The sequence below is a fragment of the Cynocephalus volans genome, chromosome 12, assembly GCF_027409185.1.
Source record: "Cynocephalus volans isolate mCynVol1 chromosome 12, mCynVol1.pri, whole genome shotgun sequence".
NCBI classification, from domain to species: Eukaryota; Metazoa; Chordata; class Mammalia; order Dermoptera; family Cynocephalidae; genus Cynocephalus; species Cynocephalus volans.
In genome coordinates, this window is record NC_084471.1 from 6188893 (window position 1) to 6212914 (window position 24022).

The window sequence follows — 24022 nt, forward strand, 5'->3', positions numbered from 1 at the left end:
GCGGCCACCACTGTGCCTGGCTGAGTCCACACTCCTGCTGTAACCTGTAGCTCCCTGTCATGTCTCTGGCTCTCCTCTCCTGCTAAGCTTTGCTTCCTGGAAATTAATTAAAACCTCCTGCCACTGCCATAGCTACTGCTGCTGCTGGAACCGCCACAGCCACCTTGGTTTGGTGGCTTGGCAAAGTATCGGCCTCTACCACCACGGGGGCCAGAGCTTCTGCCTCCAAAGTTTCCTCCCTTCACTTAAGAGAAAATTATATTAAGTGAAACAAGTCAGACACAGAAAGACAAATAACACGTTCTCGCTTCTTTGTGCGACCTAATAAAAATAAACAAATATACAAACAAATAAACGGGAAGGGGAGAAAAAAGAAGACACAACAATCACAGCAATTCCTTGGACTTGTTAAGACAAGTGAACAGATATGATGTTGATGGCGGGGAGGGGGGAAGGGAGGAACTGGTAAAGGGACACGAAAATCAACGACATTGTATATTGATAAATTAAAACAGAAAAACAAACAAAAAAGAAAACAAAAATCATAAGCCATAAAACACAACAAAACAAAAAACAAAGTTTCCTCCTTTCATGGGTCCAGCATTTGAAGACTGATTGTTGTAACCGGCAAAATCATTGCAGCTTCCACCACCTCCAAAACTGCTCCCAAACAGTCCTTACCAAACCCAGTATAGCCACCCGCACGGACACCACATCCACCCGCCACCAATGCTGCCACCTACGCCTCCATGACCACTGAAGTTTCCTCCACCACCAGAGCTGTCATTCCCACCAAACCACCCTACGGCCACCACCAAAGTTTCCAGAACCACCTTGACCTCTTGTCTGGATGAAGCCACCTCTTTACTTCACAGTCGTGGCCACTCACAGTGTGGTATTTCTGAATGACAGTCTTACCCACAGAGTCATGATCGTCAGATGTCACAAGAGCAAAGCCCCCCTTCTTGCCACTGCCTCGGTCAGTCATGATTTCAATCACTTCAATTTTCCCATACTGTTCTTTAATGCCATCTTTCTCACAGTTAAGTGGGCACCTGGTCTTGGAGAACCCTCTCTTGAGACAGCTCTCTGGCTGCACAACCCTTCCGTACACCTTGTCTGGCCTTGCGTTCATGGCTGCATCCCCTCCACCACGGTGACATATGTGACAAATCCAAAGGCCCCAGAGTACTTGGTGTTTCCCTCTCTCAGAGAGAACGGAAGAGAACGCAAGAAACCCGACGGAGTCAGCAATGGCAACTGCAGACCTCGCTGCATAAACCTCCCTGGTTGACTTCGGAGCTCTGCTTGCACACCTCCACTGACGGGGAGCTCACTGCCCCCGCAGCCACTCCACTGTTGGTTTTGATGCCTAGAGCGCCCTTCCTTTTTGCTTCTTTTGGGCCAAGATCTGTAACCGCCCCCCCCCACCTTTATGGAAATGGGAGAGTCACAACAGAACAAATTTACCTCCTTCCATTTGACAATTTGAAGACCACAGCCATGAACTTCCTCCCACTCCTGCCTAGTCCTCTCCTAGCCCAGGTTAAATGACTGCTGACCGGAAAAAGTCACCACTTCCAGTCTCCCCTCCCTGGACAGCTCTGCTCCTCAGTGCTCCTCGATGTGAGCGCACCGACGGCCTCCCCATGCTGGACAGGGCTGGCCATGCTGCTCCAGCCGGTGACGTTACCTTTTGCTTTGTCACTGTTCACAAGTCACTGCCAGCAACACAGATTCCAATCCCCAGCTAGATGCTAAACATCTACCACTGGCACACCTTACCTAAATCTTAAGGAACTCTGTTGCCTTCTCCCAAATGGAGGTTTCCCATTTCTAAAGTGAGACACTGGCTGCAGCCCCCTCACACCCCTGAGAGAGGGAAGGGAAACCTCCCTGGGCTGATTTCGAGTTTGCTTCTCTCGGCTAATCCCTGACAGGTAAGAAGTGGGGAGGTGCCTCAAAGAATCCTGGGGTGTATCTCTGCTGGTCATCTGGGGAAGTGCCAGGGGCAGATGTGTACCTGCTTCAGCTCAAGGCAGGGCTGCACGTGCACACGCTTCTGCATGAGTCTGAGCTCCCTGCTATGGCCACTGTGAAAAGGCATTGCTACTCCTTAAGTACTTTCCATGGCTCCCCGTTGTCTCCTAAACAAAGCCTGGCATCCTTAGCATGTCCCTCGCTCCTTTGCAACCTCCCTTCGCGGTTCCCCATGCGATCTCTCCAGTCCAGCCCTTGCACCCACTGTGTGCAGCCCACCTTGCTATTTCTTGCATCTGGACACACCTTGCACTAGAAACAACTTTCTCTGATGCATCTCACAACACCCTGCCCATCGCTCCACAGGCAGCTCAAAGGCTGCCTCCTCCATGCAGCCTCTCTGATTACCCTTCCCTACCTGCCACAGATACAGGAACAGGTCAGGGGGTCACAGCCTCATGCAGAAGGCAGACCCCTCCATAAACATGTGGGTGGCAGGACTGGCCTCTGCTCAGGGTCAGTGAGGCTGCAGAGAAGGGGCTGTTGATTCTCCTGGGACAACCCAGGAAGGCTTCCTGGAGGAGGGCTGCAGCTTGGTCATCTCTGGCTCATGCAGTTGCTCCATAAATGCCTACTCAGTGCAGTGACAAACCTTTCCCTAAGACTCAGGGCAGGGAACCAAGAAATTCCTCCCACCAAAAATGACAGCAGGACCCAAAAGGCAGTCGGCAGGGAAGACTTTTGGGACATTCAGGCACTCTTCCCACTGTCCCACCTACTTAAACGTCTGTGAGGAAGATTTCTGTTATAGATTTGAAGGAACTTTGAAGAAGGAAAACCTGGAGGAATCTAGGATTTCAACTTTAATGCCCAATGGTGCAGTCTATTTAGCCAAATATACTGCAAAGTTGATGGTTAAGCAAGACATCTCTCAGGAAAAAGTTTGCTAGCTCCTAGATCCAGGCCACAGCTGAGCGGTAAGAAGTGTGGGTGGGCTGGGGTCATGCCCTATCACATGCTAGCTGGGTGACTGTGGGTAAGTCGCTTGCTCTCGGGGTCCTGGGTCCTCATCTCTCAAGTGGGGCTTCCAACCTCACCAACACAAAGCACCAGAAAGGCCCCTGCAGGCTGTAAAGTGCTGCGCAAGCAGGAAGGGCATTTGGTGAAGGAAGGGCTGTGTGGTTGTGTTTCTTTGCCAACGGTGCCCTAGACTGGGGCTTGCCAAATCTGGCCAGCCGCTTTTATACAGCCTGTGAGCTAAAAATGGCTTTGTATTCTTAAGTGGTTAAAGAAAAAAATCAAAAGAAGAAGAGTATTTCATGACATGTGAAAATGACATGGAAGGGACGGCCCGTGGCTCACTCGGGAGAGTATGGTGCTGATAACACCAAGGCCATGGGTTTGGATCCCTATATAGGGATGGCCGATTAGCTCACTTGGGAGAGCGTGGTGCTGACAACACCAAGCCAAGTGTTGGGATCCCCTTACCGGTCATCTTTAAAAAAAAAAAAAAGAAAGAAAACGACATGAAGTTCTCATTTCTGCGTCCACAAATGAAGCTTTACTGGACCACAGTCCCGCCTGTCTGTTTATGTATCATCTGTGGCTGTCGTGCTACAACGGCAGGGTCGAGTCACCAGGGAGCCCAGCAGCCTGCATGCAAAACTGAAATGTTGACTGTCTGCCCTGTAAGAACGAGAGAGCTGACCCCTGCCCTAGATGCCAAAGCAGACATAGTCCCTGGCCCTGAGGGAGGTGACACCACCTACCCAAGCTCGCTCTCCACCCCACCTGGCCTGCAGTCTCTCACCCCTCCCGACTGCAGAGCCCACGGCCCCTCAAGTCACCGATGACTCCTCCTGCCACTCTCGCCTGCACCCGTGGATCACGGGCACCCACCTCCTGTCAAACTCCTTGTACGCGCTCTGCAGCCAGGCCAGGGATGGCTTGTTCTGGCTGTTCAGCCCGTAGTGGAAGTAGACGATGGTGTAATCGTTCTCCACGTATTGGTCCAGCGTGTACTTCAGATACCTGGGCAGGAAACACAAGATGCGGTTATGACAGTCACTTGCTCATTACTGAGACCAAATGTGCTTTCCTTAACAGAAGCTATGGTCAGCAAGTGGGTGCCAGCACCGGGTCATGTGGGGTCACATGCAGGGCCACCTGGAGACTCTACATGCCAGGGGGCCTGGTCCTTGTGTGAGAATTGACCTCTGAGGCTCAGGGGTGTTAAATAACTTACCGAAGGTCACACAGTTGGTAAGCGGATGTGGTAGGCCAGAACACGGCCCCCAGAAAAGACATGCACGTCAAATCCCTGGAACCTGAGAACGTGACCTTATTTGGAAAAAAGGTCTTTGCTGATGTGATTTAATTAAGAATTTTAAAGAGAAAGAGCTTATCCTGGATTATTCAGGTGGACCTTAAATGCAATCACATAGATCCACGTGTGTGTGTGTGTGTGTGTGTGTGTGTGTGTGTATTTTTTTTGGCGGCTGACCAGTATGCGGATCCAAACCCTTGACTACAGTGTTATTGGCACCATTCTCTCTGAGTGAGCTAACCAGCCAGCCCTCATATCTTATAAGATAGACCGAAAGAAGAGAAGTCACAGAAGGGAGATGCCATGTGAAGACGGAGGCAGAGCAGAAAGGGATGTGGCCACCAGCCCGGGAGGGCCGAGGATGCGGACAGCCATCAGAAGCTAGAAGAGGCCAGAGCGGATCCTCCCCTGGAGGGGACATGGCCCTGTCGACACCTGGGCTTTGCACTTCTGGCCTCCAGAACTGTGAGAGGATAAACTTCTGTTGTCTCACCCCACCCAGTCTGTGGGCATTTGTTATAGCAGCCCCCGGAAGCTAAAGCAGAGGAGGAGCTGGGATTAGAACCCAGGATTATCTGACTCCTTAGCCCCCGCTCTGGCCCCAGCACCTCAGGCCCTTCTACCTCTGATTCCCTGCTGCTCTGCTGCCCTTCCGGAAGCAAGCGATTCCTTCTTTCCACATTAGCTTCCTAACGATTTTTTTTCCTGTGAAGGCAGAATCCTGATCCCGTGCTCTCCTTGTCTCCTGACCCCTCCCACAGTGCAAGCTCCCTAAATTCCCCACTGATGACTTTCAAGGGCTGCACAGCCCTCGAACCTTCCCTGTGACACCTGGAGAAGCTCATCTTCACGTCACCCATGGGAAAGGCCTCATCCAGCCAGCTGCAGGAGGAAGGGCTGCAGAAGACTATTCTAAACCTGCTCCGTCATTTTGGCAGGTGGCCCTGACACTGAACTGGTTGGGCCAAGACCCCTCACATCGGCTGCCATGTCATTACCTAGGAGCACCTCTTGTCATTAATCCACCCAGGTGCAGTCCCAGGAAGGCAGGCCCGGCCGGCTTCTCTGAGGCTTTGGGCAGGGTGCTCGGTGAACAGGCGCTCCCAGATCTGCCTCGGGAGGAAACCCCAGCAGCCTCAAGGAAACCCCAAGTGCTTGGCTGCCCTTCACAGCCAGACACCTCAAAGACCTCAGTGAGACCTTCACCTCGCACAAAAAGATGTCAGCCTCTCCTCTGCTTGCTTGAGTACTAAATATCAGAGTGCCCTCTGACAAAAGCCCAAACCACCTGAGCTGCAGGCCTTACACAATTTACTCACTGAACTCTCCCAATGGCCCTAGGATGCAGGTACCATCATCCCCATTTTACAGACAGGTCAACTGAGGCTCACAGAGGTGAACCAGTAAGGGGCAGTGCTGGGACGTGGGCCAAGCAGCCCGGCTCCAGAGTCCACTCTGTCCTTCCCTGAGAGCTAAGAGCTGTCCCCATTCTGTCATCTTCTTTGATGTGTAAAAATGATGCAAATCTGACCTCCCGAGATACATGGTCTCAGCTCACCAGTTGTGGAAGCAACTTCAGGGCTCAGATATTCAGCATGTTGTCTCAAATGCCACTTAGGCTAAGATATTTTTTTAAGAAGAGAGAAATTAGGAAAATGTCTGTGTAGCCCGTTTATCCACTCCGGACGCTTCCTACTGCAACCAGACATCTTTCCTCTGACCCCGACGCTGTGGTCCCCTGGATCTTTCCATTCAACGTGCCGAGCTCCTCTGGGTGTCTGAACACATCTGCCAGCGTGCTCAGCACAGGAAGTCACTAACTGAATTATGGGCTGGGCTGCAAAGACATGGGCTTGCTTCCTCACCCACTTCAAAAATAGGAGCACCCATCTGGCCACAAGAAAGCCGTCTGATCGGAGACGGAGGGTGAGGATGATGACGGGGTGTTAATATTTTCGTAAAGGCCATGAGGAAGGGGGCGGTCTCCCTATCAAGGTCAGAGAGCTCACAGAGCACCTTTGTGTGGATTAGAAAAAGACCCCTCCTCCTCTGAGCAGACGCTGTCCAGCACTGGGTGAGAACAGCACCAGGGGGACGGCAGCCCCTTGTGCAGCAACCAACGTGTACAACTGTGCGTGGGGGCCCTGCTCACCACCCCCACGTGGTAGTGAAGGTGTCTTGGACAGGCACAGAAAAGAGCATTGCTTACCAACTGGCTGTTGCCAGACATACTTTTCTTTTTATAATTGAGATGAAATTCATGTAACATAAAATTAACCACTTTAAAGTGAACGATTCGGTGGCATTTAGTCAATTCACAGTGCTGTGCAACCACCACCTCTGTATAGATCCAGAACATTCTCATCACCCCAAAAGGAAACCCACACCAACAGCACTGGCTGAGGGCTCTCCTGGGCACCTGCTCCCCACCAGCTTCTTGCCATCGCTGTTGTGTTTTCAGCTGATGTGGGAAGATCCTCTTACGGCCCAGACTGGATGCTTGTATCGAGGATTCTCACGAAACAACCAGTGCAGAGTCTTCCAGGTGCTTCTGTGATTGGATGGGGCCTTTGTTCATTTTCAGTTGCGGGCTCCAGGTCACAGCCTGCTCCCCGCTGTGCTGTGGTGGGAACGTTGGTTGGTTCTAACAGTCGGGTCCTGGGATCTGGAGGTGACGCAGGCACAGCCTCTCCTCTGCTGTTGTGTCCTGAGCCGTCCCCAGCAATGACAAGTCCACATCGGGCCAGCCACCGCTCCCTCCGTCCCCACAGGGGCACACAAATGTTTCCAGGGACACCCAGCAAGGGCCAGGTTTGGCCACGGGTGAAGCAGACCAGGATGTTGTCAGAGCTCCACGGCCCTCAGAACCCAACTTCTTTTTGCTGAGACTGAGCTTCTCACCCAACCTGGAGGTCTCTCGCTTACCCAGGCAGCGATTCCGGGCAGAGGCACTGCCCCCTTTCCTTTGCCAATTCTCTCTCGTCACCAGTTCTCCTGAGGCCCACTGGTCCCACCAGGAAGGAAGCTCGGTGGCTGTCTCATGACAGCAGTGTGTCCAGCACCGTGCAGTGGACATCAGCAGCGAGAGACAGATGGAAGAGGGTGACAGGGTGCCCAGAGCCGCGCACAGGTGAGCAGCGGGGAGGGGGGGAGGGAGGCCTAAGAGGGCCCCGAGGCCTGGGGCCAGAGCCCAGGACTGTGGACCTGAAGCCACCTGGGGCTGGAGAAGGCTCAGTCCTGCATGTGGGTTTGGTGGCCTGGTACCTGGTAGTGGCATGACATCTGCCTGGTGACCCATTAGTCAATCTGTGTATGGTAGCCTTGGACCCCAAACATCCACTCTGTGCTGAGCATGGGACTCGGTGATGGAGAGGCAGGTGCAGGGGAGGGGGCAAATGCTCAGGAAGGGGCATATGCTCAGGATGGGGGATGTGCACAGGAGGGGGCGTGTGCTCAGGAGGGGGAATGTGCACAGGAGGGGGTGTGTACACAGGAGGGGACATGTGCACAGGAGGGGGTGTGTACACAGGAGGGGGCGTGTGCTCAGGAGGGGGCGTGTGCTCAGGAGGGGGCGTGTGCTCAGGAGGGGTACAGGCACGGGAGGGGGCGTGTGCTCAGGAGGGGGAATGTGCACAGGAGGGGGCGTGTGCACAGGAGGGGGCATGTGCTCAGGAGGGGTACAGGCACGGGAGGGGGCGTGTGCTTAGGAGGGGGAATGTGCACAGGAGGGGGTGTGTACACAGGAGAGGACCTGTGAACAGGAGAGGGCGTGTGCTCAGGAGGGGACATGTGCACAGGAGGGGGCTTGTGCTCAGGAGGGGGCGTGTGCTCAGGAGGAGAATGTGCACAGGAGGGGGCATGTGCTCAGGAGGGGGCGTGTGCACAGGAGGGGGCGTGTGCTCAGGAGGGGACATGTGAACAGGAGGGGGCATGTGCTCAGGAGGGGGCATGTGCACAGGAGGGGTACAGGCACGGGAGGAGGTGTGTGCTCAGGAGGGGGCGTGTGCACAGGAGGGGGCGTGTGCTCAGGAGGGGGCGTGTGCTCAGGAGGGGGCGTGTGCTCAGGAGGGGGCGTGTGCTCAGGAGGGGGAATGTGCACAGGAGGGGGTGTGTGCTCAGGAGGGGTACAGGCATGGGAGGGGGCGTGTGCTCAGGAGGGGGCGTGTGCTCAGGAGGGTGTGTGTGCACAGGAGGGGGCGTGTGCTCAGGAGGGGCGTGTGCTCAGGAGGGGGCGTGTACACAGGAGGGGGCGTGTGCACAGGAGGGGGCGTGTGCACAGGAGGGGACGTGTGAACAGGAGAGGGCGTGTGAACAGGAGAGGGCGTGTGCTCAGGAGGGGGCGTGTGCTCAGGAGGGGGCGTGTGAACAGGAGGGGGCATGTGCTTAGGAGGGGTACAGGCACAGGAGGGGTACAGGCACAGGAGGGGGCGTGTGCTCAGGAGGGGGAATGTGCACAGGAGGGGGCATGTGCTCAGGAGGGGGCGTGTGCACAGGAGAGGATGTGTGAACAGGAGAGGGCGTGTGAACAGGAGAGGGTGTGTGCACAGGAGGGAGACTGTGCTCAGGAGGGAGTACAGGCACGGGAGAGGGATGGGAGTGGGGCATGGGCAGGGGAGGATGGGTATGTTCAGGGTGCTGCACACAAGGGGCATGGGTGGAGGGGGTGCAGGCACGGGAATGGGTCATGTGCAGACAGGAGACACACGCAGAGACCAGGAGGTCCCAGGCAGTCATCTTAGGGGCTTTGAGGGCTGCTGGGCTCGACCCTCCAAGGGCTCTGCTCGGCACCATTTCTGCCAGGGGAGGCGCAGTGAGAGGGTTCTGTGGCCGAGTTAGTTTGGGAAACTGCCAAGATCTCCCTTTCCTGAACACTCGTAATGCTTGTTGGTGTGCTTAAGTTTCTGAGAAATACTCTAGCCAAGACCCCTGCATTACTTTGTGGAGTGCAATGTTCCATTACCTCATTACACAAATGTTTACTGAGTGCAACCCAAAGGCCAAGCACTCAGTATTAAACAAGACAGACAAAGTCCCTGCCCTTGGCACCAAGTGTCAAGCAGGGAAGCGTTCTAAAGGAAGAGAAGCTGGGGGGCAGGAGCATGACTGTGCCGGGTGGGGTGCTCGGCAGCAATCAAGCAGAGACCTGAAGGAAGTGAGGCCAAGCCCCGCTGAGGTCTGTAGGAAGAGGCCAGGCCACAGGAGGAGCAGGTGCACAGGCCCTGTGGCAGCGCTGTGGCTGGTTGGAAGGTGTGCAAGGAGCTGGGGGGGTCACAGGGGATGGCAGTGGAGAGGGGAGGGACCAGGCCCTAAGGAGCTGAGTCAGGACCCTGGATTTTATCCTGTGTGCTAGGAAGCTTATAAGCTGGGGGTGACAATTAAATATGTGCTTTGTAAGAAGTCTCCTAGCTGCCGAGGGGGATGGACTGAAGGGGCCTGGGCCAGGTTATTATGGGAGGAGGGGGCAGGCTGGAAAGCAGGGGCCTGGGATTTCCTAAGGGCCATGAGCTGTGGGAAGTGAGATATGCGGGATGAGTCAGGGGTGGAGGGCAGGGTTTCCATCACCCAGACAGGGAGCGGATCTGGGTGGGGGTGGCCAGGTCAGCTTTCTTAAGTCGGGGCATTAAGCCAGCTGGTGACCACAGAACCTCTTCCCCTTGGTTTTGTACAGTGCCCCTCACTGGACCAGCTGTGGAGCCTGTGCCTGTCTCGGGGATGCTGTGCACATAGAAGGTGCACAGGCTTCAGGCACCTGCTCATATGGCCACTGTCACACCCCCACCTTCTGTCTCAGGTCATTCCTGGCCAGAGCTCCCCAACTCCAAACCACAGGGGTGGTCCCCTCAGTTCATAGATGGACCCTGATGCAGTGACTATCCCTCCTGTGCCTCACACACAGTAGGTGCCCAATAAATGCCTGGGGAGCCCATGTCAGCAGCAGCAGCAGGCCCTTAGCTCCTGTCCTGTCTCCCCAAAATTCCTCCCAGAACCTCAGAATGAGACCTTATTAGGAAATAGGGTATTTGCTGATGTAATTAGTTAAGATGAGGTCATATGGGATTAGGGTGGCCCTAAGTCCAATGGCTGGTGTCCTCATTGGAAGAGGAGGACACATACACAGACACACAGGAAGAAGGCTGTGTAGAGACAGAGGCGGAGACCAGAGTGATGTGGCCACAAGCCAAGGAACACCCCAGGCCACCAGGAGCTGGAAGAGGCTGGAAGGACCCTCCCCTGGAGTCTCCAAAAGGAGCACAGCCTGCTGACACCTTGATTTGGGGCTGCTGACCTGCAGAACTGCGAGAGAATGCATTTCCAGTGTTTTACACTGCCGAGGTTGTTGTGGCGGCCACAGGAGACTCACGCAGCTCCTGGAGGAGCTCTGGTGGGAGGTCCTGTGACTCTCGGAGGAACAGTGTGGTGTGCAGCCTGGTGGTGTGTGGCCATCTCGTCTCGGGGGCCAGCTCCATGCCCAGGATCAGGGACTGTCCCCAACTCCAGAGGGAGGGCACCCACAGAGAGGGTGGTTGAAAGGCAACAGACCCAGCTCTCCCCTGTGACAAGAGTGCTAGCAACAGCCATCGTCCTCAGGTGGGCTCACGAGAGCAAGAGCACAAGGGGTGGCCCCAGAAGAGAAGAGGCAGAGGGTCAGAGAGGGACACGAGCCCCACGGAGGAGAGAGGAGCAGGGAACTTACCCTAGCAGCCGCTGGTGATCGAGCTCGTGGGAGGGGGGCAGCCGGCAGCAGCTGAATGTGATCACGCGCCTTCCGGAGTGGTCGTCCCCTGCAGGGGCAGACATGGGTGAGGCTCTGGGCCGCCTTCTCTTGCAGAACCCTCAGGAACTTAACAAAAAGTCTCTTCCTCGACCCTCGGCCCGGCCTGAGCTCGGAGGCCAGGAGGCCAGTGTTCTGCAAAGGCGACGCCTGTTGCGTGAGCATCTACCAATGTGCGTGAGCATCTACCAATGTGCGTGATCCTCGCTGACCTCCGCCACCAGCCTACACACTGAGAATAACCTCTCTGTTTTACCAATTGAAGATGGAGGCCCGGCAGGGTTAAGTCACCAGTGCAAAGTCACACAGCAGGCTGATGGCACCTAGGGTTTGAATCTGGGCATATCTGACTTCAAAGCTCGTGCCTGGCCACTCTGCCCAATGTCTCCTTCCCACAAAATTAAAGTCCACACCTGAGGGTTCCCCTCAGACTCTGGGCCCTGGAGGAGGCCAGGTGGCCTGGGGGACAGTCACTCCTGGGTGTGACATCACGTCCAGGGTACAGGAGCCCTCTCAAAAGTCCTGAAGCTCAGTCGATCTCTCTCTCTCAGCCTGGGTCAATCTGAGCTGCGATGGTCCCTTGATACATTTGTGCCACCCCACATGGGACAGCCAAGGGGAGGGGTACTCCTTGAGGGCTTGGGACTGGATCCAATCATCCATGTCCCTAGAATCCAGGGTCAGGGACCCGAGAACAGAAGGGCTGGCCTGCCTCCCAGCATGCACGACCAAGCACACAAGGCCACAGGTGAGTACAGTTGTCACACGGAAAGCAAGGTGAAAACAAGGTGCAAGGGGATAGCCGGTTTCCTGGGAGGTGTTTTAACACCAAGGTCAAGGGTTCAGATCCCCATCCCGGCCACCTGACAAAAAAAAAAACCCAACAGCCAAAAAAATGAGGCAGAGAAACCAGTCATGGGCAGCAGGGGAGGGAGGCCAGCTCCACCCGGGCCTCTGGTCAGGAGGAGTGGGAATGCCGGGGTCCCCTCCACGATGGCCCACGAGGCCTGCAGGGACCCAGCCCCCGTCGGTCTCCCCTTGGCCCCAGTGGTCTTCCTTCATTTTCATCTCCACGCCCCAAGCTATTCCTCCGCCTGGAATGTTCTCCCTCCTTCCAGACTCCACACCTCTTCCTGCCAAAGCCCCTCTCCTTGCTAGGCCCCAACACCACCTCTGCAGGGAAGCTGCTGCCCACCCCCCACCCATGCTCTGGGCCCACAGCACCCACCCGGTGTCAGGGCAGGGGCCAAGGCACAACGCTGGGCACAGCGTGGCCCCAGCTTCAGTGGGCAACTTCGGTCTCCCAGGAGGCCCTAAGTGGGGCGCCCAGGGTGGGGCTGGGGCCGGGAAGCCTGCAGCAGGGCCTGGCCCTCCGCCAGCCCTCAGCACGTACTTCCCTGTCCCCTTCCTCACACAGTGGGGAGAAGCCCACCCCTGCACCCTCCAAGCAGGTGCTACTTACCACAGGGGCGTTTAGACTTAACTAAGATTAGAAACTCAGCTCCGCAGTGGCACTAGCCACATTTCAGGTGTTCAGCAGTCACCCATGGCGAGAGGCGGCTGCAGTGGACAATGCAGATATGGAACATTTCCATCCCTCAGAAAGTCCTACTGGGCAGTGCTGACCTCCAGGGTGGAGATTAAGGTGGGGACCTCCAGGAACCAGGCTGTGCGGGCGGCTTGGCCTGCCTCTGCCTGGTGTGGTGGGTTGAATAGTGCACCCTCCCCCCAAAAAGGGGATCTGAGGTCCACCTGGAACCTCACAATGTGACGTTATTTAGAAATAGGGTCATTAATAGCTCTGGTTAGTCAGGGATCAAGATGAGACCATCCTGGATTTAGAGTGGGTTCTAAATCCAACATCTACTGTCTTTATGAGACAAGAGAAGGAGATTCAAGATCCAGCCACATGAGAAAAGAGACCATGTGATGACAGAGGCAGAGACTGGCACGATGCAGCCACAGCTGAGGAACATCTAGGGCTGCTGGAGCTGCCAGTCGCTGGGGGACAGGCATGGGACGGATCCTCCCTCGGAGCCTCCAGAAGGAACCTGCCCTACGGACACCTTGATGTCAGACTTCTGGCCTCCAGACCGTGAGAGAGTAAATGTCTGTGGTTTTAAGCCCCTTGGTTTGTGGTGCTTTGTTACAGCAGCTGCAGGGGCAGCCACACCCGGACAAGGCTCTAGCTGCCCACTGGGTGTCCAGTGGCTCCACACACAGGCGGGGGCCAAGACTCCTAGGAACCACACATGAGCGTCAGCCTGCCAGTCTCCCCCAGACCCGGGGTCCTGGGTCCCAGCTAAATGCCACGGTCAGCAGCTCCTGCAGCCTTAGGAGAAAGTCCCAGTTGCTCCTCTTGCACACTGGAGCCCTCCTCCCCTCCTCACCCCTGGAATTTCCCAGCCCTCTCGGTGCCACCTCTCTCTGCCTCCAGTCTCCACACACACTGCCCCCCAGGCCCCTCCCCGTCCCCCCACTCCCCTTGCCTAACTCCACCATCCGTCCTGTCTCAGTTTCAATACCGCTCAGCCAGAGAGGCTGCTAGGCCCCTCCAGGCGAGGGCCCCCGGTCTCGTCTGGCTCTGCTGCAGGTCTGCTCTGTGGTCCATTCGCTTCCCTGCACAGAAAGCCCCCTGGGGGCAGGGCCTTTGTCCTGCTTGTGCCCACACCTGTGGCTCAAATTATGTCCATTAATCATTGATGGGCTGACTGAAAGACGGGTCATAGAAAGATTATCAGGAACCTGAAGAAAAGAAGGGTATCCTTCTAGAAGTGGATAGAACTTTAAATTCACTTTCACTGTAAAGTACAATTAGCCCTCTGTATCCGTGGGTTCTGCATCCATAGATTCTGCATCCGTAGATTCAACCAACTGCAGATAGAAAACATTAACAAAAATTGCATTGGTGATTAACACGTACAGGCTTCTCCCCCTTGTCATTATCCCTAAACGACACAGCATAACAACTGCTTACATAGCATTTATGTCGTATTAGGCATTATAAGTAATCTGGAGATGATTTAAAGTACATAGGAAGATGTGCATAGGTTGTACGCAAAAGCTATGCACACACATACATGCACACATGCATGGTGATTTAAAGTACACGGGAGAGTGTGCATAGGTTATATGCAGATACTATGCACACACGTACACGCACACTGACATGAGCACATGCCCACACGCACACATGTGTGAGCCCTTTGGTGTCTCGCCCCGGCTCCCCATTTAGGACACATATCTGACTCTTCCCAGGAGCCCAGGAGCCACGCTGATGTTTAGAACTCGAGTCATTTCACAGTTTCCAAATTCAGCACCCTTTTCGTTCCACGGGTTCCTGAGGCTCTCCGTCTGTTTGGAAAGCTCCTGCTGGAAAGGGTTGCACTTAAACTGTGCTTTTATTTGCTTCCTTGCCGAGTGGGAGTTTTTGGGCACAAATTCTTCGACGCTGTGCCTGAAGGTACAGAGCATTTCCTAAACGGTTTCTGCCATCCTGGGGACCAGGGTTCCAGGGCCAACCCTGGGCTGTACTCTCCTCCTGCACGACAAAAGGAAAAAGAGCAACTTCGCAGCTAGTGAAGAAGCAGAGAACTAAGTGCCTCCAGGGTTGAAAGAGCAAGTTAACATCAGCAATGAAAGGTCCAAAAACTGAGCAGTGTTATCACCTCCAGAATCAGATCCTGGGGAATGTGCTAAATAACTCCACCGATGAAAGATCAGCTCAGTGAGCATTCTCTAAGAGGGCCCACTGTGCACGCAGCTCTGGAGAGAGAAGGAGGCATAGCTGTTGCCAGGCCCCGGGGTCCAGGGGAAGGCCAGTGATGGGGGGTAGGGGGTCTCAGCCCAGCCCCACAGCCCCTCTCTGAGAACCAGCAGGAGCCATATCGACACCTGCAATGGATTTTTCCTGGGGTTGAGCCACAGTTTACAGGTTAAGGGGACAGTCCTCCACAAGACTGCCATTACTTCAGACACAAGTGACAAGTTTGGAGGTTCCCAGGCCAATCCCACTTCTGACCAGTTGGCTACAAATTCAGGGGTTCCCACTACCCCCTCAGGTTTGATCCTTTGTTAGAATGGTTCGTGGAACTCAGGAAAGCACCATACACAAAATTATAGTTTTATTATAAAAGATACACTCAGAACCAGTCACATGAAGAGACACACGGGGTGAGGTCTGGGAGGATCCCGGACATGGAGCTTCCATGGTGTCTCCCATCACGTGGATAAATCGTCCCCAGCTGGGGCACACCTGAGCCCCTATCGTGCATTTTCACATGACGTAGGCATGACCAGTGGAACCACCATGGACTCAACTCAGTCTCAGGCCCCCTCCCCTCCCAGGAGTCTCAAAGCCCCAGCCCCCTACCCACATGGCCCCAATCTCAAATCACTTCATTAGCATAAGCTATGTAGAGGCCCCCCACAAATAACAGAGCTACTCCTATCCCTCAGGAAATTCCAAGGATTTAGAGGCTACTTCCCAGGAACTGGGGACACAGGCCAGCCAAATTTGTTATTATACAGCACTGCAGGACCCTGCACCCCAGCCCACAGTTACTGCTCCAGGGCAGCACGCTGTGGGGGCAATGGGGGCTTCCACCCCACCCCAGGCCGACTTCCAGCAAGTGCAGCAGCCGTGGAAGCTGGCAGCAGGGTGGGTGGAGGCTCTGCCACGACAGTTCTGGACCCTTCCCGGGGGCAGAGCAAACATCTGCTCAGGACAGCTGGTCAGCTGGCAGCAGCCGGGGTGGTAGGGATTCGAGCAAGCAAGAATGTGTCTAACACAGACACGCTGCCCCGGGCTGCTGGGCCCTGAATGGGAGACACAGTGGGAAGAAGGGGTCATGGGGCTGGACGAGGAGGGCTAAGGCCTGACTTTATCCTGTTGACGAATCTGACGGTCATTTGGAAGACTGCTGGAGACAGCAAGGTGGGAGAGGATGAGGAGACAGGAAGGGAGGAGGATAGAGGGATCCCTAGGACTGGGGAGTGGCTGATGAGGCCCCCACTGCTAACCCAGATGCCCGGGACAGCAGCCAGCTGTGCACGGGGGAGGGGATGCAGGAGGAGGCAGCTGTGCAGTGTGGGGCGGGGTGAGGGGCTGAGAGGAGGGGCACCAGGTGCAGCCATGGAGAAGAACTGGGGCTCCATGTGACAGTCCCCAGCACAGAGCTGAGGGCCTCAGGGTGCATGAGGAGCTGGGAGGCCTGTGGTTGTGGGGAGCAGCTGCCCAGGCCAGGTGGGTCCCAGGGACATGCCCTGCAAGGCCTGGTGGGGGGCGTGGATCAGACTTGGTGCCCAAGGAGAAGGCTCTGGGCAGCACTGGGCTCCAGCAGGTCTTCAGCAGACCTCAGTGATGTTCCCCAGGTCTCAGCACCCTCCTCCTCACACCTACAGGCCCAGCCCAAGCCAGGAGGCTGCCTCTGCCCCCTCCCCCGCCCCCTGTTTGCAGATGGGGGTGGGGAGGGGCTCATGGCCTGTTGGTGCACCTCTTACCTATCGCTGGTAAAAGGGCTTTGTGCTGGCGGGAAGAGGGAACGTGCCACTTCAGCTCTGGTCAGCTGGCCCAGAGGATGGAGAGGGTTGTAGGGATGAAGTCATGATTGGCAGTTAAGGACGGATTCCCACCTGGGAGCCTGGACTCAATCCAGCCAGCAGGAAGGTACAAGGTGTGCTGACCATGCTGTGAACCCCTTCCACCCCGCCATCTGCCAATGAGGGTGAGAGGGTCCCTGGGCAGAACATAGCACGTGCAGTGGCACTGGGGCAGGGACATGGAACTGGGATGGGAGCCCAGAGCCCACATGGAGCTGAGTTCTCTTTCCCCAGGAGCATCCTGTTTGCATAAAGTGCAGATCCAGTCACTCATTCATTCGACAGACACCGACTGGTTGTAGGGCCCGTGGCCTCGCATGATGTGGAGCCATGAAGGTGAGCTACTACTGAAGGCTCTTCAGTCTCCCAAAACCAAAAGGCAAGTAATTTGGCATTTTCTTTTCACATCAACACATTTCTAAATGTCCTTCCAAACTGACAGCACAGCATTATTCAGACGTGACAAACTATTATGAAACTTAGAGCAAGCACAAGGGTGGAAAAACTGGGTTCTTTGTAATCTTCTCTCTACGCTTGATATATTTAAAAGTGAAAAAGTAGGGAGGGGGAGAAAGAGCAGACAAAGGACACCCAGCCCACCACGGTACAAGCCCGTCCCCACTCACTAGACCTCGGGCAGCCTCTCCGGTCATCTGCAACATGGAGGTGATAATAAAACGGACTCAGGGGGACTACAGGGACGATTAAATCAAGAGCTTGAGTAAGTCTTGGCACAGCACTGGCACACAGTAAGCACTCAATAAACGTGAGCTGTTACCTCCTGCCAGGTAGGATGCTGGTGCTTCCGGGGGTGCTGTGTCCCCGTTTACAGGTGACATTTACAGGTGAGGAAACTGAGGTGCAGGGCCCAAGTGAGAGTCAGGTGGGTTTGCACCTGCAGCTGGCTGACTGCAAGGGCAGCGTCCCCTGCCCCTCACAGTCCCCGCATGGGGGCCTTCCATCTTCCCGTGGCTGCCCAGACACAGGCCTCCTCGGCAGCCCTGGGACACTCGGCCCTCCCTCTTGTTAAGCTGTCAATGCTGCGCTTGCCTTAATGGCATCAGTCAGTATGAGTCAATGTCCCTTTGTAGTTCTCTGGGAACACAGGCCAATGCATCAAAAACAGGCTTCAAAATGATATAATATGCAAGGAAATGGAAACTATCAATAAAATGCAAATTCTGCGAGGCAGCAGCTTAATTCACGACCCGTATTTGTCCCTCGCTGTTCACAGCCCAACATCATTCACTGTCTCGGCGATGGGAGGAGCCCAGTTTATGAATAAGGAAATGATTCCCGGAGCTGCGGCCCATCGTGCACGCCAGAAGGCTCACCATCTTCTCCAAGAAGGACGATTAAAACGCGTAACAAAGGCAGCGGAGATCTGTCGGGAGGGACTTGGGAGTCTGCCTGCTTGGGTTTGTGCTGGAAGGCTGCTAACCTTTGCTGCAGAAGTGGAAGGAGATTTGAAGGCTCCTTTGGATCTGGGTCCTGCAGGAAAGCCCAGCTCGCGTCTGAATGGTGCTGCAGAAAAGTCTGGATGTGAGGGTGGGGGACGTTTCTCGTCCAGCAGGGCCAGATCCAGCATGTCCTCCGTTTTCTCTTCCTGGCCCCTCGCCCCCCTCCGCATCTCTAAGATTCCGCCTCCACCTCCTCTGGTTCTCAGGTCTGGAACCTTCTGTCTCCTCCCCTCACTGCTCCCCACCACCTGAACTCCACTCTGAGCTTGAGGGGCCAGACCCAGATCCAGACCAGAGCTTCGGAACCTGAAACACACACTTAGCCCCACGATGACCGTGTCTTAAAATACCGAAGTCAACTTTATTTACAATATTCCCCTAAGAGTCAAAATTCTACAAAGCTTCCATTTGCCTAAATATATAATCCCTTCAGTGGGAAATCATTCACGATGACAGGAGTCTTCAGTTTCTGGCTGTGCTTCTGGATATGCGTCACTGGGGGAAGCTGTACGTGGAGAAAAAAATGAGGAAACCCCTTGGTGGGGAGCGATGTCTGATTACGCCTGAAGGATGGGGGGAGACTCTGTGGGTGCAGGGGCCCCGAGAGTGGTCCACGCCACTCCCTGGAGGAGGAAGGAGGGTTCCTGGTCCTGAACTGTCCCCCTGGGCCCACTGGAAACTCAGGAGTGTAAACCAGAGTTAGGGGCGAGGGAACAAAGCCGGACGCCAAGGTGAGGTCCTGGGAGGAGAGGGGAGAGGCCTCTTTCCTGCCAAGGATGACCCTTGGTGAGGCACCACCTGGGCGTGCTCCCTGCTGGGTGCTCCAACTGGAAAAGCCACTGGCGACTTCAGGGATGCTGATTTTCACTCTGGTAGTTTTCTCTATTCTTAGCCATTGATTCATCCAGGTTGGAATGTTTAGATTTCTCTCGCTTTGTTTCTTGGATTATAAAATCTGTTTTACCTAAGTGTAGAGCTGGTTGCTTTCAGCTTTTCTCCAGATGCCTTCCCCCTTGCAGCTCCTGACGACTTCTGGCATCTTTTCAGGATGGCCGAGGCCATCAGATGTTCTTTAAGATGGTTGAACTGCACAGGAAACTGGTTTTTAAATGAGTGAAAACTGCTCCAAAACAAGAGAGCTATCTGGAATCCAAAGACTGCCGCCCATGCCATCATCGCCCAAGGAAATCTGCAGTGGCAAGGACACAGCTCAGGTGTTCAACTGTGACAATTCATACAGTGTCTCTGAGAAGTGACTGGAGCACAACCGCAAGGCAGCCCACAGCCCCTGCATGGCACTGAGGAACCCACAACAAACATGGGGACATACAACAGCATCCTGCTGGGAACAAACCCTACCCCGGCCCGAGGTACCCACCAGCAGAGCAGGTGGAGGGGCGGTGTGTCAAATAAGAAGGCCGATCTACTTCCCAGGGCCCCCCTTCTCTTAAACTTTTCTTTCTGCACCCTGGAAATCTCATCCCATGCTACAAGGAACCACCCTTCCCAGTTTTTGGTTTCAGTTAGGCTCCAGCTTAGCATTTTAAAAAAGATCTCTCCAAAGCATCCCCTCCTCTCGATCCCACTGCCCCATCACTAACTCAGACCACCGTTCTTGCTCTAATCAGCCTCCCTGACTCCACTGGCTGCCATCAGCCTTCTCCACCGGGCAGCAAGAGTAACTCTAAATCACAAACCCAATCACCCCATCCTCTGTTTAACGTGCCCCTGTGCCATCATGACCAAGTGCAAACTCCTCAGCATGCCCCAAAAGGCTTTGAGAATGTGGTTCCTGCTACTTGGCCATCTCCAATAAAAGATTTAAAAAGATCCAACAATAAGCTGTTTATAAGAGATGCACTTTAAGTGCAGACTCAGACAGGTTGAAAAGAAGAGGATAGGAGAGGCATACTCTACCAGCGCCAATGACAGAAAGCTGGAACTGTCGTGGCTCTATAGTGTTGTGTTTCTTAATGACAGGGATATGTGTTCCTTTGCCTCCTGTGGATTTGTCACCCCTTTCCCCCTGGGTGATGGAGCCACCAAAGATTACTCAAAGCCCATCTCTTCTGAGCAGTGAGAAGCCCCGAAAGGGGTTAATCTCCCGGAACCCTCAAGAGAGAGGCATTCCTTCCATTTGGGAAATTAACCACGAATTGGGGTTCTCTTCCCACATTTATTCTCCAGACCAGGAAGTTACAGGAAGAGTACATAGGTGGGGTTTTTTCCTAAGTATAGTTTAACAAGCTTAACAATAGAAGCTGGTAACATTCAATAAGACAAGCAAGGTGACCTTCCATAATGCAATTTTCAAGAAGTTAAGTTGATCCATCAACAAATGCTTGATCTTACCAAGCATTCTCTTCTTACAGCAATTTCCCAGTATCTTTACATATCAATCAGTAATCTGTCTGTCTTTGAGCCAGCAACGTTGCTGTGTTACAATTCTTTATCTTACAACAGAGACTAGCCTGGAAGGTTAACATTTTATATGTACTTTTAAGAAGCTAGGCCAACCGGAAACTGCAAGGCTTTGGAAAACAAGGTCCTGTGAAATACATTTGTTTTATGTATACTCCACAGATATGTTCTGAGAAATGTATCATTAGGTGATTTCATCATTGTGAGAAACTGTGTTACGAAAGGGAACAGCAATGAATTTTCCTAATATCCACATTGGCCACTAGTTGCATGAGCATGGCACGTGGGTCCTCTAAGTATGTTTCTAAGTCTCTCTGTGCCTCACTTTCCTCATCTGTTAAATGAAGATACGAATAATTCCACCCTACAAAGTCATGAAATTTAAACCACAGGTAGGAATTGAGCCTGGCATTAAGCAAGCACTCAGTAAGTGTTAGCTAACTGTTACTAACTATTATTTTGCTATGGGGATGGTGGGAATCATTTAAAAATGCAAGAATTCTAAAGTAGACAACAACCCTTCCACATGGGGTCAGACCAATGTGTCAGATGCTTGGCTTTCCATCTTACAAGTCTGAGCTGCCTTTTAGAGGGTCACCCTATGGGAAAGCTGGGCACTGCTCCTCAACATATTTTGCAGTAGGTTTGTCCACACCAGCATCACTATAAAACCACAATGTGCTTCACTACAATGTATGACAGCTATGACATCATGAGGTGACGAGACTTTTCAGCTCCATTATAATTCTATCAAGGGCTTGCTTGGATCCCCATACCAGCCAGCTGCCAAAATTCATCATCATCATCATCATCCTATGGCAGCATTGTCAAATATGTGGTCCATTGTTGACCAAAACATTGTTACGCAGCACATGACTATATTAATATCAGAAAAATCTGACTTTAAGACAAGGAGCATTACCAGCCATAATGAAGGACATTTAATATTGATAAAAAGGTCAGTAAATCAAGAAGACATAACACTATTATGTATATATGCTCCTAGTAACAAAGCATCAAAACACATGGAGCAAAGATGGACAGAACTAAAGAGAGAAATTTACAAAGTCCAATTTTGGGAGCTTTGAACACTCAGTAATTAATAGAAGTAGGCAAAAATATTAGTAAGAATGTAGAAGATTTGAATAACTTAATTAGTAATCAACTTAAACTAACCAAAATACATAGAACACTCTACCCAACAATGCAGAACATACATTCTTTTCAAGTGCACAAGGCTATTGGATCTCAAACTTTTAAGTCTCAGAACCCATCAATACTCAAGATTATTATTAAAAGGATGTCAAAGAGCTCTTTTTTTAAAAAAAAAAAGTGGGTTACATCTATAGATCCTTACCATATTAGAAACCTAAAGATAAAATTTAAAAATATTTATTCATTTAAAAAAAATAATAAACCCATTGCATGTAAACATAAATAACATTTGTTATATGTTTTGAAAAATAACTATATTCTCTGACTGCATTTTGTTGGCACCTGATCTGTAGGACTATGTCCCCCATGCTCAGCCCAGCATCCCTTCAACCTAAACCCTAAAGGTTTTCTAAAAGGACATTTGGGGCTTCAGATGACTGGGTACCTGTCAAATACCCTGTCCTCTTGTTGTTCCTCCTGTACACAATGTGCACTAAAATATTTACTATTCGTGTTTCTGGGGTCTCCATTTGCTTGATAAAGGTGCTTCTTTTTTTCCATGACCTCAACAAAATTCCAGGCTCCTCAGAGGTGAGAGGTAATGGTTACTGAGTTCAGTGCAAGGCATGCATAGATGAGTGGATTAGGGTCACTGCCCACATGAGAAGCACATGCTGGGGGCTCTGATCCTCAGGTCTAAATTAAAGCAATGCGATATGTTCTCCTCTGACCAACTGCTGGGCATGGGGTTGCTTATCTTCCAAGATTTTGCAGATTTTTATTGCTTTGGATGAGATATCGCATGACAGTGCCCTTAATTAATGGAACAATTTACTTAACTCCTGCCTCTGCTCTTTAAGGAGGGGCAGAACGCTGCCCCACGACTTCTCAGAGCACCAGGCAATGCTTTCACAAGCATGTCACTGCTTTCTCAAAACACGGCAGCTACTCTTGTTCCAATCACGGTTCTCATTCAGTGGGCACAGCCCAGTGGTAGCGAGGCAACCCCCGATGAGCCCACCCCATCCCACAGGGCTCTGAGAAAGGCTGGCACTACCTGTGGTCCTGGGGACCACCCAGCTGGGGACCTACCTGCCACCTGCAGAATGCCGTGTCTGGCCACATCATAGAACGGGTTGCTTGTGCCCAGTGTGGTGTCCTGGCTGGCCATGGGCGCCACCAAGGGCCTTCTCACTGCACCCAGCACAGCTGCTTCCTCCTCGTCTCTCTGCAGCTCTCTGCAGACCATGAGCGTTAGAGGAAGTCAGTTGTATTCCTGAAAAGGGGAATGAGAAAGCTTCCTGAGGTCCTTTCATAAGACAGTCACCTGCCTCTGCTGCACACCCACTGTGGACCCACTTCTGCTGAGCACTCACTATGAGCCCCACTGCAGCTGTGCACCTGCTGTGCTTCCTCCTCAGCTGTGCACCCACTGTGCACCAACCTCAGGTGTACACCCACCATGCTCCCTACGTCAGCAGAGCACACACTATGAGCCCCACTTCAGCTGTGCACCCACTGTGCTTCCTCCTCAGCTGTACACCCACTGTGCACCAACTTCAGGTGTACACCCACCATGCCCCCTACCTCAGCGAAGCACCCACTGTGTGCCCACCCAGTATGCAACACCATGGAGGGAGAAAAAAGAGACCCAAGGGCTGGATACTGTCCACGCTGACAGGAGTGGAAACTATGGCTCAGAGAGGGAAAGAGATTTGTCCACGGTCACACTGCTAATGGCAGCAGGGTGTGAACTTAACTGTGGGCCCTCCTTGAAGGATGCTGACACTGGCAGCTGGCAGGAAGCTGGAGCTGCCAAAAGCAGCAGGGTGGGCTGGGATCGAGGGCAGAAACGTGTCGCTGTGGTATGAGGGAGGAAGAAAGGCTGCCTACAAATTTTCATTTTAGTAGGGGAGGTTTGCTCATTCAAAACAAATCAAGTTTCTCATAGAAATGTTTCCAGCTGGAAAAAGAACAAGAACTTTGAATTTCAAGGTTAGAGTAGATTTCGGTCTCCAGATATAGTGGGTTGAATAGTGTCCCTCCAAAATTTACGTGCACCCAGAAACTCAGAATGTGACGTTACTTGGCAAAAGGGTGTTTGCAGGTATAATTAGGTAAAACGAGGTCACACCGGCCCTAAGTCCAATAACAAGGCCAAGCGAAGACAGAGGCGGAGACTGGAGTGATGCTGCCCAAGCCAAGGAGCGCCCAGGTCCATCAGGAGCTGGGAGAGTCAGGGAGGACCTGCCCCGCGACCTTCAGATGGAACACGGCTCTGCAGACACCTTGGTTTTTTGGACTGTG

The 24022-nt window shown here is 53.2% G+C and overlaps 1 protein-coding gene across 1 annotated transcript in view; it reads right to left on the reverse strand.

Moving 5' to 3' along the window:
- ARHGAP8 (Rho GTPase activating protein 8) overlaps nt 1–22886 on the reverse strand; it is a 67552-nt gene extending 44666 nt beyond the window's left edge. Inside the window, exons 1-3 of the mRNA XM_063074955.1 lie at nt 22808–22886; nt 11001–11088; nt 3880–4011 (exon numbers count right to left, since the gene is read on the reverse strand). Coding sequence (XP_062931025.1) covers nt 3880–4011; nt 11001–11088; nt 22808–22886 — 299 coding nt within the window. The remainder of the gene's footprint in view (nt 1–3879; nt 4012–11000; nt 11089–22807) is intronic.
- Between the last annotated feature and the right edge of the window lie 1136 nt (nt 22887–24022).